The sequence below is a fragment of the Palaemon carinicauda genome, chromosome 22 (assembly GCF_036898095.1).
Source record: "Palaemon carinicauda isolate YSFRI2023 chromosome 22, ASM3689809v2, whole genome shotgun sequence".
In the NCBI taxonomy this organism is placed as follows: domain Eukaryota; kingdom Metazoa; phylum Arthropoda; class Malacostraca; order Decapoda; family Palaemonidae; genus Palaemon; species Palaemon carinicauda.
In genome coordinates, this window is record NC_090746.1 from 17,601,607 (window position 1) to 17,624,694 (window position 23,088).

Below are 23,088 nucleotides of genomic sequence, written 5' to 3' on the forward strand. Positions count from 1 at the left end.
TCAAAGGTCCTCGGCCAGGGCTTAGAAGGGTTCTCGTTCTTAGCGAGAAAGTCTAATCTCAAGGCACAAACTGCCCCATTCAGATTGAAGCCTACCTGTTTTTCAATTGCATGGACTTCACTAACTCTTTTAGCTGTTGCTAAGGCCAAAAGAAAGAGGGTCTTCTTAGTAACCTCCCTAAGGGGAGCCTGTGAGATGGGCTCAAATCTCTTGGTGCACAGAAATTTAAGAACCACATCAAGGTTCCAAGAAGGGGGCTTTAACTTGGTCTGCTTGGTCGTCTCAAAAGACTTCAAGAGGTCATGTAAGTCCTTATCGCGAGACAAGTCCAAGCCTCTATGCCGACAGACGGAAGAGAGCATACTTTTGTACCCTTTGATAGTGGACACAGCTAGCTTAGCGTCCTGTCTGAGGTACAACAAGAAATCCGCAATCTGGCTCACAGAGGTAGTGGATGAGGAAATCTTGTGCTTCCTACACCAAGCCCTAAAAGTCTCCCACTTGGACTGGTAGACCCTCTGCGAAGAGACCCTCCTCGCTCTGGCGATAGCTTTCGCAGCTTGCGCTAAAAAGCCTTTCGATCTGACGAGCTTCTCGATAGTCTGAAGGCAGTCAGATTGAGAGCGAGGGGGTTTTGATGATATCTCTCGAAGTGGGGTTATCTGAGCAGATTTGGACTTGCAGGGAGGCTTCTTGGAAAGTCCATCAACAAGTCCACCACCTCCGTGAACCATTCCCTCATCGGCCAGAACGGAGCTATCAGGATCATCCGTCCCGAATCGAGGAGGGCGAATTTCCTGACTACCAGATTGATGATCTTGAACGGGGGAAAAGCATAAGTGTCCATCCCCGTCCAATCCATCAAAAAGGCGTCTACTGCTATTGCCTCTCTGTCCGGAACTAGGGAGCAATAGATGGGGATCCTCTTGGATAAGTTGGAGGCAAAAAGATCGATGAGGGGTCTCCCCCACAGCCTCCAGAGACTCTGACAGACCTGTTGGTTGAGGGTCCATTCTGTGGGAAGGACCTGCCCTTTCCTGCTGAGCATGTCCGCCCTCACATTCTTCTGTCCCTGAACAAACCTCGTCAGCAGGTTTATCCTGTTCTCCTTCGCCCAAAGAAGGAGCTCTCTTGCTGTCTCGAACAGAGACAGAGAGTGAGTCCCTCCTTGCTTCCTGATGTAAGCAAGAGCTGTGGTGTTGTCTGAGTTGACCTCCACAATCTTCCCAGACACCAAGTCCTTGAAGGCCTTTAGCCCCAGAAAAATGGCCATCAGCTCCTTGTTGTTGATGTGCCATCCCAGCTGAATTCCTTCCCAATAGCCTGAGACCTCCTTGCTTCCTAGTGTTGCCCCCCAGCCTGACTCTGATGCGTCTGAAAACAACACTAGGTCTGGGTTCTTCTTGTGTAAGGAGATCCCTTCCCCTAACAAGGTTGGGTCCAGCCACCACTTCAGAAGAGTCTTGACTTCTATTGGAATGGGGAAGGAAAAGGAGTCTTCCTGCATCTTTCTGTTCCACGTCTTCGAAAGAAAGTGCTGAAGTGGCCTTAGGTGGAGTCTCCCCAGAGAGACAAACTGTTCGAGGGAGGATAGAGTCCCCAGCAAACTCATCCACTCCTTCGCTGTGCATCTCTTCTTGTCCAGGAAAGTTCTGACTTTTACGAGACACTTGGTCTGTCTTTCCTGAGAGGGAGAAGCCCGAAAAAGAACTGAATTCAGAACTATCCCCAAATAGAGAATAGTCTGATTCGGTCTGATCTGAGACTTCTCCCTGTTGATGACCAGGCCTAGATCTTGAGCCATCATAAAAGTCTTCCGTAAATCCTCCAGACATTTCTCCCTCGATCGTGAACGAATCAGCCAATCGTCCAGATAGAAGGATATCCTTATCCCCTCCTGATGCAGCCAACCTGACACATTCGCCATTACCCTGGTGAAGACTTGAGGAGCCGTGCTGAGACCGAAGCAAAGAGCTCTGAATTGGAAGCACTTGCCCTCCATTACAAATCTCAGGTACTTCCTCGAAGTCGGATGGATGGGGACATGGAAATATGCGTCCTGCAAGTCGAGGGACACCATCCAGTCCCCTGGACGTACTGACGCCAGCACCGACTGAGTCGTCTCCATGGAGAACTTTGTCTTCTCCACAAATACGTTGAGAGCACTGACATCCAGGACGGGTCTCCATCCGCCCGAGTTCTTGGGGACCAGAAACAGGCGATTGTAAAAGCCTGGGGAGGATAGATCCTGAACCGGTTCTATCGCCCCCTTGTCTAGCATTTGGTTGACAAGGTCTAATAGGGCCTTCTGTTTCCCCGGATCTGAGTACCGGGCTACTAAGGCCAGCGGAGCATCTGCGAGAGGAGGTTTTTTCAGAAAGGGGATCTTGTATCCTTCCTTGATGACTGAGAGGGACCAGGTGTCCGCCCCTCTCCTCTTCCAAGACTGCCAAAAACCTGACAGTCTTGCGCCTACTGTCTGGAGGAGACGAACTTCATTTTCTGGAGCGAGGTCTGAAAGAACCCCTGGTAGATCTTGGTCCTGATTCTTGCCTTCTCCCTCTAAAATCTGGTCTTGAAGTAGTCCTGCCCCGAAAGGGCTGCTGGAATCTCCTTTCCTCCCGTTTCAAAGAAGAAGGAGGGGCTGCCAAGGGCTTACGAGCAGAACGAGATAAAAGGTCTTGGGTGGCTTTTTGGGCCAGAGAACGCGTAATGTCATTAACCAGGGACTCGGGAAAAAGATGTTGAGAGAGGGGGGCGTAAAGAAGCTCAGACTTTTGTGCATTGGTAACAGACCTAGAAGCAAAAGAGCAAAGCAGAGCTCTCTTCTTTAGGACCCCAGCTGAGAACAGAGCAGCCAACTCATTCGCCCCATCTCTGAGGGCCTTATCCATACAGGACATAATACTGGTAAGGTCCCTAGATCCTTCCATCTGTTCAGTTTTCCTTGCGAGAGTCCCAAGCGACCAGTCTAGGAAACTAAAAACCTCAAAGGCTCTAAAAATACCTTTGACGAGATGATCCAGCTCCGACATCGACCACATGACCTTGGCTGAGTTGAGAGCATGCCTTCTAGCAGAGTCCACTAAACCAGAGAAGTCACCCTTGGAGGAGGAAGGCACTCCCAGACCCAAAGGTTCTCCAGTTGCATACCACATACCCGCTCTTGAAGCAAGACGAGCTGGTGGAAACGAGAAGGAAGTCTTAACTGTTTGTCTCCGCTCCATCATCCAGTCATCAATCTTCGTGAGAGCCTTCTTTGCGGAGATAGACAGCTTCATCTTGATGAAGGCCGACTGTTTCTTGGCCTTCTTTCTGTTAAATTGGGACTGAGGAGATTGAGGGGCAGCAGGTTGGAATTCCTCTCCAAAAAGTTCAAGAAGGGAGCGAGAGAGAACTTTGTAATCTCCCACAGCGTCGGCAGGATTATCATCGTCATCAGAAACATCCTCGAGGTCCTGATCCACATCTGCAATATCCTTCGAAAGAGAAGAAGGATCCTTAGAACCCGACAAGGGCAAATCAAAGGCATCATCCTGCAAAAGACGGGTTGCATCCTGGAGTCCCGCGCTAGAAGAATCCTTGGGACGAGAGGCAGTATCGTCCCGAAGAGGCAGGGTGGTATCGCCCTGGGACCGAGAACGAGAGGCAGAGTCGTTCTGACGTCGAGAGCGAGAGGCGGTATCGTCGTGGCGGCGAGAATGAGAGGCGGTATCGTCGTGGCGTCGTGAACGAGAGGCAGTATCGTCGTGGCGTCGAGAACTAGGGTCGGTATCATCGTGGCGTCGTGAACGAGAGGAGGTATCGTCGTGGCGAAGCGAACGAGAGGAGGTATCGTCGTGGCGAAGCGAACGAGAGGAGGTATCGTGCTGGTAACGTGAACGGGAGGCGGTATCGTCTTGGCATCGAGAACGAGAAGCAGCATCGTTCGATAAGGTATCGTCCCGGTATCGAGAACGAGAAAACGTATCGCCCTGGTATCGCGAAGAAGTATCGCCTGGCGAAAGCACACATTCCTCATCCTGGCGTAGAGAGGGAGAAGTTTTCTTTAAAGAAGAACTCCGTTCTCTCTTAGAAGCAGACTTCTTAATCGGCAACGAGTCGTCTTTACGTCTGTCAGACTGGGCGTGAGGGCGGCTAAAGGCTTGTACTAAAGTCAAAAGTTGTTCCTGCATGACAGACATAAATGATTTAGCAACATCAGCTGGGTCTTGCGGACCCGAAGGGGGGGGCTGACGAATAACACTCGTAGAAGGGGGAGGATCTTCGGCAGCAGGCTTCGCCCTTTTCACAGGCACGGAGTCGAAATCATCCTCCAACGGACAAGGTTCATAACTGCTAGAACCGGGAGAGAAATAACGAGACCGTTCGTCGCGGTTCCATCTCCTCTTAGTATGTCTTGAAGCTTCATACTTCCATTTACGTCTGGACGAATTCGGAGAAGAAAACAACACGTCTTTCCCGTGACGGTCAAGAGCAGCCTGGGAATCGACAACAGGACTATCTGAGGCGACGGCTGACCGAGGGTACGTACCTCTCATCCCCTTTCGGTCATCGACGTACCTTCTCCCTTGGTCCTGGGAGCTTGGTAGAGGTCTAGGCCTAGGGGTATGACAGATTCGGTCAGTCGCCACCTCCACTGCACTAACACAAGCACTTTCACTTTCCTTACCTTTAAAGGCCTCCAGTTGTTCTTTAATGGCCTTCAACTCGGCCGCCAGGCTAGCGTACCGAGGGTCATCCGTAGATACGGAACCTGTAGGAGGTGCAGGAGTTACTACCTCAAGGGAAGGATCAACTTCCAAAGAGGAATCAATAATAGGATCAATAGATAAATCTACGCTAAGTTCGTCTTCCTTACCACTAACAGACTTAGACTTAGACCTAGAAGCTCTCCTAACTCTATCGAGCTCTAGCTTACGCACATAGCGCTTCATAATTAACCAATCTTTCTCATCCAAAACCTTACATTCCCCACACCTATTATCAAGGGCACAAACAAAACCCCTACAATTAGAACAAACGGTGTGAGGGTCTACCGCCATTTTCGGTGGTCTCACCTTACATTCCTCATTTGCACAGATACGGTAATGACTCTTTTCACTCATAATGAAAAACAGCAAAAAAAGCTAAGAGAAAACAAAATACAACGATCGCCAAAACCCCAAATCAGAGTACTTCACCAAAAAAGCAGACTGGTACACCGAGCAGGGAAAGCGAAGAAAAACTCTTAATGACGGACCAACGTGTTGTCGATCCGGCCGGCAGAGATGAACTGAAGAACAGAAAACGGGAATGATTCCTCCTACCACCCTTTAACGGGTGTTACCACCCAACCACCACAAGGCGGTTGCCTAGTTTTAGAAAAATTCTGCCGAAATAGAGATAATTAGCTATGTATATATAACTGCCAGGTAAGTTCTATTCATAAAATTAGTCATTTATTAGAAATAAATAACTATTAGAATGTAATTGCGTCCTAATTCTCCCACAAATTTGCATATTTAAGATGCCAGAGTTCTTTGACTTACTCATGTAAGTAAACCTCATATCATTGTATGCTTACAAACAATAGATATAATGGACACTGATACAGTATTGTTCCGACAATATATACAAACCGTGAGACCGTTTGTATACTCAGTGAATACTCATGTTTGTTCATACAATATATGCTAACCTTGAGGACCTTTTTCTACTGTCTAGTATGACTCTTCCCTGTAGGGGGCAGGAAGCACTAACATTGTTTATGATTAGTGATAATGACGGATAATGGTAACGTCATTTGTCTCAAATGGTCCAGATGACCATAGAAAAATTGTTCCAAGGTTAAGGCACTGATGAAAATCCATAGATACATTAATGCTCTGGTACGCTTCCATCAGGACGACATGGCTGAGCCCATTTTTGGGTGAGATGGCCATGTCGTCCTGATGGACCCACCCTCCTTTTCTATAGAAAAGGCCTTTTGCAGAATCCCTCCCAAAGTACTGTATCTGTAGCACCATGCTCAAAACTACACGGAATGTCCGCCATCTTGGATATGCCGCCATATTGATATTCAATAGCAGTATGGGAGGTAGGGGAACCTTGTTACAGCTCCCCTTCTAAATTTGCCACTTTCCCCCTCGAAGCGTAAAAGCTATTCGGGGTGAAGATTGCCATGTGGCGTTTCAAGTATACGTCCCTTGATATTATGCGATATCCTTAGGAGAAATTTTAAGGATATTCGCGCCAGGAGTTAGAATTCTGGAGACCTAAAGGTAAATTCTCTGGGAATATCACTGTAGTACATATATCCCTTAGGAAGCTACCATTAGGAATCTTCCATCAAGACGACATGGCCATCTCACCCTAAAATAGATTTTTCGCTTCGCACAAAATCCGTTATGTATATATATATATATATATATATACATATATACATATATACATATATACATGTATACATACAGTGAACCCTCGTTTATCGCGGTAGATAGGTTCCAGACCCGGCCGCGATAGGTGAAATTCCGCGAAGTAGTGACATTATATTTACCTATTTATTTATCATGTATATTCGGACTTTTAAAACCTTCCCTTGTACGTAGTACTGTTAACAAACCACCCTTTAATGTACAGAACACTTAATGCATGTACTACAGCACCCTAAACTAAAACAGGCACAAATATTAAAGGCGATTTTATATCATGCGTTTCCTAAACACCTAAAAAGCACGATAAAAAATGGCAACCAATGTTTTGTTTACGTTTATCTCTGATTATAATGAAGAAACAAACGCATATACACATCTGTGTATAGGTTAGTTTTTGCATAAATTATATTGATTATTCAATACAGTATGTTGATTTGGTTATTACTAATGTTTTACTTAATTTTTCTTAGGACTTCCAAATGAAATGTTTTTCTTTATGACCCCGCCTGAAACGACGGCGTCATAACGTACGTTCAGTTAACAAACTAAGGAATTTAACGCCATGATGAAAGTGATAAATAATGATATTGCAGTAAAAGCTTTTATAAAATATGTTATTACAAATATTATTTACCGTATCTATATAAAATCATACATACGTAGCAAAGCAGGAAAACAATCTACGAGAGAGAGAGAGAGAGAGAGAGAGAGAGAGAGAGAGTTGTTTTACATACGTAAATGTAAATTTTAAACAAACAAAAAAAAGCCCCATTTCATATAAAATAGATTACAAATATTTTACTTTATCATATTACAGTAGTCTGTATAATACTGTAAAGTTCAGTACAGTATGTTGTTGTTATAGTCGGGGTGATGAAATTCTCACGAAACAAAAACACGCCATTTGATTACAACAGCTGATTCATTCTCTCTCTCTCTCTCTCTCTCTCTCTCTCTCTCTCTCTCTTCGTGTTATACAATACTTACATTTAGATGAAGAAACTAAAATTAGTTTTCTTAGTGTCAATTAAATACGAAACTAAAAAATTAGGCCGAGTCTACATCCATTTCAATCATAGCTAAAAATAGGGCATCCGATTTCATCAGCAAACCACTATTTTTTGGGAAATATCATTTTATTCTAGAAAATTGCCACTCTTTAAATAGTTAATTGCACATTAAGAAAGCATGTACTTTTGTTTTTAAATTTCGGGTGTGTTTTAAAAATCGAGTATTGTTGACTTCTTTTTGTTTTACTTTTGGCTGTGATTAGATCAGCTGTCATCTAGCTGCCGCTCTTGAGTGTGTACGAATACACTAACAAAGTATCATTTATACCATTTCTTAACTTATTCAAACCGTCTACAGTATACAGTTGATATTACATAAGCACCAATGTGTTATAACCTATCATATTTTTTTGGTTATTACATTTAAAACCCCCCTCTATCTCTCTCTCTCTCACTCTCACTCCTCACTCTCTCTCTCTCTCTCTCTCTCTCTCTCTCTCTTCTACCTCTCTCTCTCTCTCTCTCTCTCTCTCTCTCTCTCTCTCTGGGCTACTTTTCACTACCTCCCATTCCTTACCTCTCTCTATCTCTCTAACAAATGATATCTTTGTTGCTCCTCAAAGTTTCATTTATATTGAAAATCGATCATGATTCAATTTTCCTTACTTTCTCCAATCTCGCACCATCGGTCACATCGCGGTATTTTCGATATTTCCGGAAAATCCGCGATATATGTATATACATGGGTTATGAAAAAAATCCGCAAAGTGGTGAATCCGCGATGGTCGAACCGCGAAGTAGCGAGGGTTCACTGTATATACATATATACATATATACATATATACATATATATATATATATATATATACTGTATATATATATATATATATATATACTGTATATATATATATATATACTGTATATATATATATATATATATAGTTATATACAGTGAGCCCTCACTACTTCGCGGTTCAACCATCGCGGATTCACGACTTCGCGGACTTTTTTCATTACGCATGTATATATTATAAAAGAAATATATCGCGGATTTTGTAAGGCTGCTGATGGCTACTACTACAAATGTAATGGATGTGCTACTTTTCCATGAATCTTTTGTATGTATATGTAGTACTGCATCCAATAATATTCTTTCTTGCAAAAATCACATCTCGAATAAGCGTACATATCCTACAACAAAACAAGCATAAAATAGCGTACGTAAAGCATATATAGTACCTTGTATTTGAATTTGTAACTACTACGTAGCATGTAATCAGACTGTGATTGGTTCCAGTGCTGATAGATGACGAATCAGCTCCCAAGTTTTGTAATCTAGCCTGTGATTGGTGTTTTGACCGCTTCTCCGATCTGTAGCAGCTTGGCTTTTCTCTGACCAGTAGCATCTTCTCACGGTCACTTTGTTTGCCGCTCTCTCGCCGGGTAGATGCTGCTACGTTACAGTGTAACTTTAAACTGTGCTGTGCGTGACTGTTTGAAGTTGAACTTTTTGTTGAACTTTGTTTAACCCCTACAATGGCTCCCAAGCGTTCAATGGCTCCCAAGCATTCAATGGCTCCCAAGCGTTCTGCTTCTACTAAGGCTGGTAGTGAGCCTAAACGCCACCGAAAAATGATGACGATTGCTGAGCAGGTGACACTTCTCGATATGTTGAAAGAAGGCAGAAGTTACGCGGCCGCAGCCCGCCATTTTGGAGTGAACGAATCCACCGTTCGCTACATTAAGAAGGACGATGCGAACATTAGAAAGACGGCTGCCATCACCTTTAGTAGGTCAGCGAAGCGAGTTGTTACCGCTCGTAATAAAACGATCGTCCGTATGGAAGGTGCTTTAGCAATCTGGATTGCCGACTGCCGGAAGAAGAACATAGCCTTGGATACGAACACCATCCGAACCAAGGCTTTGGGTTTGTATGAGAATTTTGCGGCAAAGGAACCTAAAGACGACGATGGCGACCATGCTGAAGAAGACGAAGATGATGTACTAGATGAACCTCAAGCAGGGACATCCACTGATTCCCAGCCTCAGAAACAACGTTTTTCCGCCAGCAAAGGATGGTTCGCAAAGTTTCAGAAACGCTTTGGCCTGAAAAGCGTTTCCCTGCATGGCGAGGCTGCTTCCGCTGACACTACCGCTGCTGAAACTTACGCGAATGAGACATTTAAGAACATTATCACTGAAGGTGGATACAAGCCCGAACAAGTGTTTAATATGGATGAGACCGGCTTGTTTTGGAAGAGAATGCCGTCGCGAACTTTCCTGTTCAAAGAAGCCAAAATCTCTGGCTTTAAAGCATTCAAAGATCGTGTTACCCTCGTGATGTGTGGCAATGCTGCTGGATTTTTTCTAAAGCCGGGGCTTATTTACAAATCGAAAAACCCTCGCGCTTTGAAAAATAAAAATAAAAATCTCCTTCCCGTGTACTGGATGCATAATCCAAAAGCATGGATTACGAAGACGCTGACCTCCAACTGGTTCCACCAGTGTTTTATCCCGCAAGTCAGTAAATATCTCTTAGAGAAGGGCTTGCTATTTAAGATCCTTCTCCTTATGGATAACGCTGGTGGACACGCAACTGATCTGTCGCATGAGGGCATTCAAGTTGAGTTCCTGCCACCCAACACAACGTCATTAATTCAACCGATGGACCAGGGGGTTATCAGGGCGTTCAAGGCCCTCCACACGAAGAATACCTTGGCGGACCTCGTTGCGTGTGTGGATGCTGCCCAAGATGAGGATGAAACATTCAATTTGAAGGCGTACTGGTGGAAGTACACAATAGCCACGTGCCTGCAGAACATCCAGAAGGCACTGAAAGAAATGAAATCTGCTACTGTTAATGCGAGCTGGAAGAAGTTGTGGCCCCAGATTGTTTACGATGACGAGGGATTTACACCTGCTGAGATTCAACGCTCTGCAATACAGAAATCTGTGCAGTTGGCTGCGATAATTGGAGGTGACGGGTTTGGCGACATGACGACTGAAGACGTCGACGAGTTGTTGGACTGCCATTCCCAGCCGCTAACTGACGCAGACCTCGAAGACCTGACGAAATCAGCCAGTGAAGAAGACAGTGAAACACAGGAAGAGACCCAAGAAATTGTCGAAGAAACGGGCTTAACATTAGAATGGCTTGCCAAGCTCTGCAACCTTGCGAAGGAGTTGAGAGAATTGTCGCAAGAGTGGGACGAGGATATGGTTCGTTCTATGCAATTCTGCAACAAAATCGATGAAGACATGACTCCCTACAGGATGCTCTTCGAGCGAAAAAAGAAGCAGCGGCAGCAACTTCCGATCACAATGTTCTTCCAGCCTCGCAAAAAAGAGCCAGTTCCTCCTGCTACTAAGCCTTCGGAAGAAATTGAAGAAGTGTCCCAGGAAGAAGTTGAAGAGGTGTCCCAGGAAAAGACACCTCCGTCTGAAGAGACGTAAAATACTATCATTGGCTGCACAGTAGAACACATCATCAGCTTCATCATCATCATTTCTACTGTGCAGCAAATTCATCGCCATCATCATTCAAGTTTTTCTTCAACTTCTTTCGTGGTGAGTACAGTAACAATCTTTATTTTTTTATACTACATTAATATTCTAACATTTTAATATTTGTGCCTGTTTTAGTTTAGGGTACTGTAGTACATGCATTAAGTGTTCTGTACATTAAAGGGTAGTTTGTTAACAGTACTACGTAAAGGGAAGGTTTTAAAAGTCTGAATATACATGTTAAATAAATATGTAAATATGGTGTCCCTACTTCGCGGATTTTCAGCTATCGCGGCCGGGTTTGGAACCTATCTACTGCGATAAACGAGGGTTCACTGTATATATGTATATGTATATATATATATATATATATATAGTGTGTGTGTCAATTCGCTCGTATCTCGATCAATTTTTTCCATATAAATTATAAAATACCGTATATACTCGTGTAATGTTCGATTTTTGAAGGCCTATTTTTCAGTTAAAAAAGTAAGGGTCGAACATTACACGAGATATATATTTGAAAAAGTAAAAGTTTCTGGCCTACCGGTAGGTAAACGCAAGGCCAATAGAATTGGCCTTGGGTAAACGTAAGCTAGGCCTACGCGAAAATTACCCTAGGCTATGCTACCTACCGGTAGGTAATCGTAGGCTATGCTTACACGTATATAAGGTTACCTACTGGTAGGTAAACATAGGCTAGGCCTATATATACAGTACTAACCATGTTCATTTAACACCAGACATATTATTAGCATGGATTTTATTTCCTAAACCATCATAAATAGTTTTTTTCTGCTAGGAGTAATGACTTCACCATAACGCAGCAGGTATGAAGCTAGCAAACTGTCGGGTTGCGTATGTTATAACGTGATATGGTTAATGAAAAAATAAGGCTCATTTTATTTTACTTGGTATTGTATATTAATTGATATTAATAATAAACCGCAAAAATTTTTCTTAATTGAATCCACATTTTGTTTCTCCAAGTTCGAACGCTAGTTTCGGTAACTCCAAACATTTTTACGGCTTGAACGTTATTTGTCGTTTCAGCGGACAGCGGCTGCAATAATTTGAAGCTTGAATTTTGCAGTAAATTTTTTATATTTCTTGGTAGACATCTTGATGGGTTATGAGTAAATTCTTATTCAAATATATTGTGAGGAAAAAAAATGATTAGCATAACGGGTAATTATAATCACCGTAATTACCTGCAAATACCGGTAATGGTAATTTGTTACTCAAAACGATGACTAATTTTGTTTGCTACTTGAAGTGTTTGCTTGTTTTTGAAAGCTATTAGGCGGTGATGATAATCGGCTGTTTGCAAGTAAAGTGTTCGCTAGAAAATGTACGCTGAATACTCAATTGTTATTGTAAACAGATGTTAGTATTTAGTTGTTCCGATTTGTTTTATACATTTGTTTGTCGCACTTAGGCATAACCCTTACTTTGTTGGTAATTATGGTATGCTGGAGATAAAAAGACCTCTAGCCTACTGCCAAAATCAAGACTCGAACATTACATGAGGTATATGATGAATTCATGATTTTGAAGGCAAAATAGGGGGGTCGAACATTACACGAAGTCGAACATTACACGAGTATATACGGTAACTAAAAAAATTAATCTGTTCCCACCCCCTGAAAAATCATCTATAAACTTAAACCCTTTTTCCGCAAAGGGAAAGGCTAGTTTAGCTGGAGCAAGAAAAGAAGGGTGTTTCTTGCTAAGGGCTGGCACTTTTGAATTAGTGAAGCCCCTGTCTTTCAGACTACTTGCCAACAAAGCCTGAGCTTTACCATGGTCAAGAACTATGACCTCTTGGTTCTGTCTCCTCCTTGGACACAGGTTCCGCCTTCAAGCGGACGAAGCAGTCTGGGTAAGACTCAAAGCTGGGCCAAAAGTCAACATCCTCTATGAGGACAGCCTCCAGGTTTTCTGAAATGAAGATCTTCCCATTAGTAATTGGCATGTACTCTGCATGCCTCCAAGGGTTCACCTCGGAGCAAGAAGGAAGATCCTTCACATTGAGTCTCTTCTGAGACCCACGGGACGATGCGAGATGGTCCATCCTTCTCCTCAGTTCAGCGTCCCTTTCTTCGTTCTGCTTACGAAAACTCTCCATCATCGTCATGAGACTAGCCAAAGCTTTACCCAAGTCGTCCAATGGAGGAGCAGAAGACGTAGAGGGTACTGGTTCTGGGGCCGGAACCGACGAAACGGACTCCGATTCGACGTCATCCTCTTCAGTCTCGGGAGCCAGGGTAGACTCCTCTTCTAGACCCTCCGCAAAAAGGTCTTTCTCTGTGTCCTCAAACACCTCCGACATCCTCTCATCTAGGTGGATGTTCTTCATCGCGTCAGAGACATCCGTATCTACGGAAATCTGGACGCAAGGGATCTCAGGTTGAGGCTGTGGTATAACGGCATCCGCAGTTGCCTTAGGGAACAGATAGGCAGCAATCCGTTCATTCGGAAGGAAAGGCCCCGTGGCATTTTTCTGAAAGCCATGAACCCATCTGCGCAGCTGACTCCATGCTGCATCCCTTGACTCCGCTGTCTTGGGGTCATCAAAAGCCTCGGTAACCAAGGCCTTGCACACATTGCAGTCCTAGGGGTCCCAGTACTTCAGAGGTCCCTTGGAGATGGAGCAGAGAGAGTGAACCCTGCACTCTACATGGCCGCAGAAGTCCTTGCTCCTCACGTTGCAAAAGACTCTCAGGCACTTAGGGTGGTCCTCCTGTAAAGAGAGGAAAACTATATGAGTATGCGGTAGTTCATCTCACCTGATAAACTATATAAATACTATTATTAATATTTGCATATTTATTGCATATAGCTTAGGATAGACAAGCTAAGAATTAGGAAAGAGACATACTTGTGTTTCCTGTCCAGCCAATTGCTGCGACCTCCCCCAAAATTAAAACCTAGAGTTTTCCTATTCAGGAAACCCAATGGAAGAATTCTAACCTGTAAGGATAGATAAGTGTAACTTAACACTGACTTTCCAAAGGTTTTAATAATGAGGGTAAATTGTAACTGATCATCTATCAGTATGTGGAAAGAAATCTTTTCTTTCCATGTTTAATAGGTCTCAACAATAGACTGTGCATGGATACACAGGGTATGTTGGAAAATAACTACTGTATAATTTATAATATAGTTTTCTGTCTGCAGTATGATCTATACTGCAAATATACTGGCTACTATATAATCATATACTGTAGTTTTAGCCGGCATGGCTAGCACCTGGCGGCACAGTCCAGTCGGCGTCTTGCCGGCAGTATCAACCCGGCCGGCACGGCGGGGCCGGCCAGGCTAATCCTGCCAGCGCACTGGTCCAGCCCGTGCCTTGCCGGCTGGAGTAGTGGCCAGCAGATCAACCCGGCCAGCAGGTCAGTCCTGCTGGCGCCTTGCCAGCTGGGGTAGTGGCCGGCAGCATCAACCCGGCCGGCAACTGCCGGCTAGGTTAGTACACGGCGGCACAAGCCGATAGAGCGAGAGAAAGCAAGGAGTGAAGGGTACCTTATTAAATGTGTATTAACAGTAAATAAAGGTGTAAGTACTCAGTCTTACTGCCTTCCTCCAGAATGAGGGTTCAAATGGAAGGGGAGAATGTATCATTCAGGCTTCCACCCAAACACAAACCATTGCCGGTCTCTGCCGGCCACTGGTATGTGGATGGCAGTCCAAGAGAGGACTGAAGAACACTCTACAGTATAGGAGTATCCCGCCGGCAGCCGGCCCAGCCGGCACAGGTTTTCCCGGAGCCTTGCGTCCATAAGGGAAGGTTGAGCGACTAAGCCACTGCATGTAGGAGCCCCGGGCCGGCCTCACAACCTGCCGGCAAGCGGTGAGATTGTAGGACGACGGCCAAAGGGTTGCGATGGCTAGGCCATCACTAAAGGACAGAGGGGGAGGGAAAAGGGTCCTGTATGAGGTGTGAAAGGAGCCGGCAGGGTTGCCGGTCCTACCACACCCCTAAGAAACCCTGTTTCAGTATCGGCGCCATCCTAGGCGGCAGGAGAATATCTATTCTTCAGCCTAGGGTCTGCGAGCACAGGACTAGTCTACTAGACCGCAGGGAGAAGGCGGCGGCATCATACAACCACTTCAAGTGCGGCCTAGGGAGGTCTAGCCCCCTATGAACGGCAGGGGAATAACTATTCACCCTGCCCGCCGGCTGCCGGCAAAAGACCATATACTCTGAGGTTCTGACCGAAACCCAAAGCCTGCTATCTGCAGCCAAGGGAAGAGACAGAAAACCCTAGCCTAGTCATGCATGAGTGTCTACTCAAGGCAAGACCAAATAGGGTTGGAGCCTAAGGCTACGCTCAGAGGGAAGGAGGGACGAGTATCGGTTTATATAATAATTCTAGCAGATATCTATCTCCGCGTGAATTGATAAAACAATACACGAGGGTAACCGGGGAACATGTATGAAAGTAACTAAAGCCATTAGGCTAGTAGCCTAGCGGCAGGTGAGAATCGACTACCTTAATCGCCGAAACTCTCTCGTATACGATCTCAGAAGAGGAATATACATATGTAATCAATGTATCTTACACGTATAAATTGCCTAAATAGCTTCATTTAATTGTTATTACACTAGGAATGTCTATTATATCATGCATGAAAGTAAACTCAAACGCATAGGCTAGAAAGCCTAGCGCAAGCAAGGTTCGGTTACCTAAATCGCCGAAACTATCACGAATACAATCGGCATAATATAATTAACTCCTAGCAATGAAGACTAAATAGCTTCAGGATATTCAGGCTATTAATACCGGGAAAGTCGTTCAGGCTAACTAAATAACTCATGCGTAATGAACGACAGCGCCCATGATGCCTCCAGTTCAGGCAAAGCTCTCTCACTTAAATTAACCTAATTTCACTGTGATGCAGGAGCTAAAATTTATACAATGTAAAGATCAAATACTCAACTTTCCAGAGGCAGAAGAGGCTGGATATTGCATGATAAATCAAAAAAGTAGAGCATACACAAAAGAGCAATAGGGAAAATCACCGAGCTGTAGCGCTACACTTATAGGAATAAACATGGCGGCAACGTAAAGCGCCATCTGGATACTCAAAGTAGTAATGGAGGAAGGGTACCTTGATAACGGCTCCCCTTCTATTTTTGCCACTTTCCCCCTCGAAGCGAAAATGCTATTCGGGGTGAAGATTGCTATGTGTCGTATCAAGATATACGTCCCCTGATATTATGCGATATCCTTAAGAGAAATTTTAAGGATATTCGCGCCAGGAGTTAGAATTCTGGAGACCTAAAGGTAAATTCTCTGGGAATATCACTCTAGTCAAATATACCCTAGGAAGCTACTTTTAGGAACCTTCCATCAGGACGACGGCCTGAGCCCAAAAAGTAAAGTACAGCAATTTATTATAAACTGAATATGCAAATTATTTTGTGTCTTACCTGAATTTTCTTTTTATTTGCTCCTGATGATTCCTGAGTAACAAACTTTACTTCATCTTGTAACAATCTGACATGAAATAAAAAAATTGGATAAGTCACAGCAAACATATATTTCAACACTCAAGTTGTAGAGAAAATTACTCTTATATAAGACAATAATTTATGTAAAATGTGTATGCAAAACTATGTACAGTGCACAAGTTAATTGTAAGAACAAAACTATAGTATAGCTTATATTTTTATTATGTTTTCTTAACAGTTCTTTAATTAACAATAGCACTCCAAAGATCAAAAAATGTAAATTTTTCTCATGAAATAATCAGGGTTTTTTATGTAGATATTTACTTCCTGCTAAGCTTGAATGGCTGTGAACAGCTTGTAAACATGACAAATTCAAAGATAATTTGTATTTTTCCTAACCATACAAACCTTAGCTATTTACATTGGGTTTACCTTTTAGCGCAGCTGAAATGACGAGCCAATAGTTTTAACGAGGGTTAATTACCCCCGCGCTAGTTAGCGGGGGGTAGGGGAACAGTAGCTTGCTACCCCCCCCCCCCCCCCACACACACACACACACCAGTGTCTTGCTTCACTTCACTTAGAGGTAGGAATTGACTTGGGGGTCAGGGATGGCGGGCACATATGTGTAAATAGCTAAGGTTTGTATGGTTAGGAAAAATACAAATTATCTTCGAATTTGTCATTTGTTCCGTAACCGAAATACAAACCACACTATTTACATTGGGTGACTTACCCCTTAGGAAGGGTGGAAAATCCCCAGCCTTACTGACTTCGGCTTGCCCGGGGGCTCAATCCCTAAGTGAGCAGCAGCACTGGAGAAAAGGAGCCCCTGCACCTCACAAGTTCCTAGCATTGCTAGGAACGAGTGGCCTACATAAGCAGTGTGTGGAGGAAAGTGTGACTCGTCCTATGAAGTTCACCTTGAGGACCTTTAGATAGGAATCTAGGATAGGATGTTCCCAATACCACCTCGTCAGGGTATGGGGGACGCAACAGTATTAAGCTTAATACTAGGAGCACAAAGGAGCATGGGTTACCTGCAGAGGTCGAGGTCAGCTATGCGAGGACCAGGATGCTGCTTCCCCAAGAGAGGGGAGAATGAAGAAAGAAGTAAGGGTCAGACATACTCTTTCATTCACGCAGACTAAGACCGGGTAACAACACCCTAAACCTACTGCTACTTGTCCAAAAAGGAGCCTGAGGTTAGACCAGCTGTTGTGCAGCCACCACAGGGCCGATAGAAAACGTATCGAGGCTCCTGCGGGTCACGTCTTGCAGGTAGTGGGCTGTGAAGGTCGTCTGACGTTTCCAGACCCCAGCTTGAAGTACCTGCGTCACAGAGAAGTTTCTTTTGAAGGCCAGGGATGTAGCAACACCCCTGACATCATGTGCCCTAGGGCAACGTGACGGAGGAGGGTCTGGATTCAAGGCATGGTGGATAACCCTTCGAATCCAAGCTGAGATGGTGTTCCTGGTGACCCTCCTCTTAGTCCTGCCTGTGCTCACAAACAAAGCTCGCACCTGAGGACGGACTGCAGCCGTTCTCTTCAAGTAGTGCCTCAGACACCTCACTGGACATAGTAGCAGTTGGTCTGGGTCGCTTGTTATAGAATGGAGACTCACGATCCTGAAAGAGTCGAACCGAGGATCCGGCACTCCAGGATTCTGAGTCTTGGCAGCAAACTCAGGGACGAACCTGAACATTACCTCCCCCCATCCCCTTGAATGGGCGATGTCGTACGAGAGACCATGAAGTTCACTAACCCGCTTGGCCGAAGCCAAAGCGAGTAGGAAAGCCGTCTTCCAAGACAGGTGGCGATCGGAGGCCTGGCGTAATGGTTCGAAGGGAGGTCTCTTAAGAGCCCTGAGGACTCGAACCACGTTCCAAGGAGGAGGTCTCACTTCAGACTGGGGGCAGGTAAGCTCATAGCTACGTATGAGTAAAGAGAGTTCTAGCGATGAAGAAATATCCACGCCCTTCAGCCTGAAGGCCAAGCTTAAGGCTGAGCGATAGCCTTTCACTGCCGAGACAGAAAGGCGCATTTCTTCCCGCAGATAAACGAGGAAGTCCGCTATTGCTGGAATAGTGGCATCGAGTGGAGAGATACCCCTCCCACGACACTAACCACAAAAGACTCTCCACTTTGCTTGGTAGACTCCCTCAGAGGACCTTCGCAGGTGCCGAGACATTCTCTCCGCAACCTGTTGCGAAAAGCCTCTCTCCATGAGGAGACGCTGGATAGTCTCCAGGCGTGAAGCCGAAGCGAGGCCACGGCCTTGTGAGGGACGCCGGAGTGGGGTTGTCTGAGAAGCTCGTGTCATGGAGGAAGTTCCCTCGGGAGCTCCGTCAGGAGCTGCAAAAGGTTCGGGAACCATTCCATGCCATAGCGGAGCTACCAGAGTCATCGAACAGTTGACCGATAGTCTGGTCCTGTTGAGCACCCTCCTCATCAGACAGAACGGTGGGAAGGCGTAAACATCGATGTTGTCCCACCGTTGCTGGAAAGCATCTTTCCAGAGTGCCTTGGGGTCCGGGACTGGGGAGCAGTACAGGGGCAGCTTGAAGTTCAACGCTGTCACGAACAAGTCCACAGTCGGGGAACCCCACAAAGTCAGGACTTTGTTGGCTATCTGAGGATCCAAAGACCACTCGGTACTCACTATCTGCGAGGCCCTGCTCAGACTGTCGGCGAGCACATTCCTCTTGCCCGGAATGAAGCGAGCTGATAGTGTTATCGAGTGGATTTCAGTCCACCTCAGAATCTCTACTGCAAGATGGGATAGCTGCTGCGAAAAAGTGCCTCCCTGCTTGTTGATATAAGCCACTACCATGGTGTTGTCGCTCATCACCACCACGGAGTGACCCGCCAGGGACCGTTGGAACTGCTGAAGAGCCAGAAAGACGGCCTTCAATTCTAGCAGGTTGATGTGTAGGCACTTTTCTGATTCTGACCAAAGGCCTGAGGCCCTCTGGTTCAGAACGTGCGCCCCCCACCCTTCTTTTGATGCGTCCGAAAACAGAGTCAATTCCGGGGGGAGGACGAGAAAAGACACTCCCTTCCGCAGGTTCTCGTCGACCAGCCACCACCGCAAGTCCGTGTGTTCCAAAGACCCCATCGGAATCAGAATGTCCGGATAATCGGATCCTAGATTCCACCGAGACTTGAGCCGCCACTGTACGGATCTCATCCTGAGGCGGCTGTTTGGAACCAGACGAGCCAGGGAGGATAGGTGACCTAAGAGACGCAACCACGACTGGGCGGGGAGCTCTTCTCGCCTGAGGAAGGTTTCCGCCACCCTCCTCAGCCTTGCTATCCGGTCGTCTGATGGAAAGGCTTTGTGGAGATTGGTGTCTATTAGCATGCCTAGATAAATCAGTCGTTGGGACGGCTGCAGAGAGGACTTCTCGAGGTTTACCACGATCCCCAGATCCTGGCAAAGATCCAGAAGCCTGTCTCGGTGCCGAAGAAGGGTCGACTCCGAGTCTGCTAGGATCAGCCAATCGTCCAGATAACGAAGGAGACGAATACCGTTCCTGTGCGCCCAAGATGAAATCAGGGTGAACACTCTGGTGAACACCTGAGGAGCTGTGGAGAGACCGAAACACAGCACTTTGAACTGGTAGATATTGTCGTCTAGGCAGAATCTCAGGTACTTCCTGGAAGACGGATGGATTGGGATCTGGAAGTACGCGTCCCATAGATCCAGTGTGCACATGAAGTCTTGTGGTCTCACCGCAAGTCTGACCGTGTCTGCTGTCTCCATGCTGAACCGGGTTTGCCTGACAAACCCGTTCAGAGCTGAGAGGTCGATGACAGGTCTCCAGCCTCCAGATGCCTTCATTACAAGAAAGAGTCGACTGAAGAAGCCTGGGGAGCCGTCGACAACCTCTAGGAGAGCACCCTTCTCTAGCATGGTCTCGACTTCGGCCCGAAGGGCCAGCCCCTTTGCCAACCCCGTGGCATAGGAGCTCAACGACACTGGATTCGCTGTCAGGGGAGGTTGAGATGATGTGAACGGGACGCGATAGCCTTGGCCGATCACTGAGACCGTCCAAGCATCGGCCCCGTGTTGCTGCCACCTGCGGACGCAACGCTGAAGGCATCCCCCCACAGGTGGACACGCAGGGGGACTGCCACCCCTAGGGCTTGCGGCCGCGGCCGCTGCCCCTAGGAGTCTTGCCTCCCCTGGAGGACTTGCCGCCCCTCTTAACCTTGGCTGGAAAGGGCTGGGGCTTAGACACCACTTTCTAAACTGCCGGTGCCTGCTTCGGAGCCTTACGAGGCTGCTGCTGCTGTTGCGGCGGAGCTGGAGGCTTATAGGGCCGAGCTGTAAGGGCCCTATGGAGGAGGGAGTCCGTGCTGGATTTCCTCCACCTCTCAGCCGTTCGCTCCATGTCCTGAAGCTCAAACAGGTTCTCCCCAAGAAGGGAAGCATGTCTGAGCCTACACACATCCACGGCGGGGACCTTCGGATGGAATCTCTCGGTCAGAGCATCGCGCCGCTTCAACACCGAGTTGGCCCACAGGGTGGTGACCTGGTGCGGCAAAAACTCGATGGAGCGGGTGCCCGAGAGTAAGAAGGTCTCCAGGGCCTTCCTATTGGTCTCCTTAGACAAGTCCTTGGAGCGCAATAGGATGCCCAGAGTTCCTAGCCAAAAGTCCAGCCACGAAGTGGCCTGCATGGCACACTTCGCGACCTTTTCATGGCTAAGGATCTCTGCCGCCGAGAACGACACCTGCCGGGCAGAGAGCTTCTCAAGGGGAACTCCCTTCGCCAGCTCCTCCACGGAGTGATGGAGAGGAAGAGTGAGGCTGGACTCACCCAAGATCTCAAAATACCTCCTCTGCTGAAGACGAGGAGGAGGGATGAGCTTGTTCCCGGCAGAGAAACGACTGGAGGAGGCAAGAATCGCGAGCTGAGCGTTGGCCCTGGCTCTGGCACTCTTCAGACCCCGAGACCAGGGCAGAGCCGCACTGGACTTAGGGGCCTTCCGAACGTCAAACACTTCGTCCAAGATAGTGTCCTTGCCTTCACGGGGGGCGATCACGGGGTCCATAAGCCCGTTAAGTTGCCTTATCAGGCTCAGGACCTGCCAGAAGGCATGTTCGGATTCCTGCTGATCTCCTCCTTGCAGGCTGGCAGCTAAGTCTCCTGTCCCCGGAATCTCTTCCTGGGGTGAAGCGTGGACGTTCCCCCGGGGAGCCGCGGGTTCCTGGCGAATCCTCGAAGATGATTTCGGGACGGTCTTGGAGTCCTTGGATTCCTTCCTGGGAGGGATACAGGATCCCAACAAAGAGGTTTGAAGAGCCCCTTCCGCACGAGACGACTCTCTACCATGAAGAGAAGGATCCCCCCTTGATGCTGAAGGGAAGACTACCGCTTCACTGGACTCACCCGAGGACGGAAAAGCCTCGTTCATGGGAGAAGGAGAAAACGCTCGAGCAGGAGAAGGGGCCTTCGCGACAGACCTCTTGGGAACCAACTTCGCCCTGGGGGAAGTCACCACGAAGTCCACTCCTCTCTTTCTCTTCAGCGAAGGACAGGCAGCCGTTGGTTTGTTGCCCTGATCGGCGAGTGCTGGTTTCATTACCCTCACTAACGCCCACATCAGAGGACCAAACCAAGTCTGTTGCTCTACGGACACAGAGTCCGAAATCCTCGCTGGAGGGAAAGGGATCGGGCGATCCTTTGGAGTGGATACCACAGTAGCTGCCTGAAAAGAAGGGGGGGGAAGAAAGACGCACTAACCTCACCGTAGTGTCTTCCCTGTCCTGCACAACAGTCCTGCGTTTAGATGGAGGCGATCCAGAGCGCTGTCTGGAAACACGCGTTCCTGCTGCTACCACTGGCTGCGAAATTCGCCGCGAACGATGGTCGCGCGGGCGTGCAGGCGAGCGGTCGCGCGAGCGCGCAGGCGAGCGGTCGCGCGAGCGCGCAGGCGAGCGGTCGCGCGAGCGTGCAGGCGAGCGGTCGCGCAAGCGCGCAGGCGAGCGGTCGCGCGAGCGCACAGGCGAGTGGTCGCGCGAGCGCGCAGGCGAGTGATCGCGCGGACGTGCAGGCGAGCAGTCGCGCGGCCGCGCAGGCGGGTGGGCACGAGGGCGTACAGGCGAACGAGCGCGTGGCCGAGTCGGCGAACGAATGTGTTGGCGCGATGGCGCGATGGCGAGGGAACGCGTTGCCGCGTGGGCGAGTGAGAACGCTCTGAAGATCGCTGGCGACGTAGGTCAGGAGACCTGTAGCACGAGGGAGAGCGATTGCGAGCAGGCGATCGGTGGTGAGCTGGCGAACACTGGCGCGCAGGTGAGCGATGGCGCGTTGTCGCATGGTGACGCGTTGGTGAGCGATAGCGCGCAGGACGTGCAGGTGAATGATCGCGAGAGGGCGAGCTAGCAGAGGGCGAACCATGTCCTTCCAGAATCTCTGGCCGACGACGCGTTGGAGACCGCGTGCGCGCAGGCTGTAAGTCACGTGGGCGATCCGGAGATCGCCGATGATCAGGTGATCGTTGACGCGTAGGAGAACGCCGACGAGCAGGCGATACTAGGATCGTCTGTGAACGCTGGCGAGCAGGTGATCGCTGGCGAGCAGGTGATCGCTGGCGAGCAAGGGGGCAACGCGTGAGATCCTGTGAAGGAGCAGTTGGCGCGGCGCGTTCACGAACAGGAACAGGAAGAGCGTAGGCGCGTGGGCG

General features: G+C 47.4%; 1 protein-coding gene across 5 annotated transcripts in view; it reads right to left on the reverse strand.

Annotated features, from left to right (window-relative positions):
- The window catches only part of Abcd3 (ATP binding cassette subfamily D member Pmp70), a 367,264-nt gene that overhangs the window by 286,390 nt on the left and 57,786 nt on the right, over window positions 1-23,088 (reverse strand). For all 5 annotated transcript variants that reach the window (XM_068346001.1, XM_068346000.1, XM_068346002.1 and 2 more), the window contains exon 3: window positions 16,371-16,437. In XM_068346001.1, coding sequence (XP_068202102.1) covers window positions 16,371-16,437 — 67 coding nt within the window. The remainder of the gene's footprint in view (window positions 1-16,370; window positions 16,438-23,088) is intronic.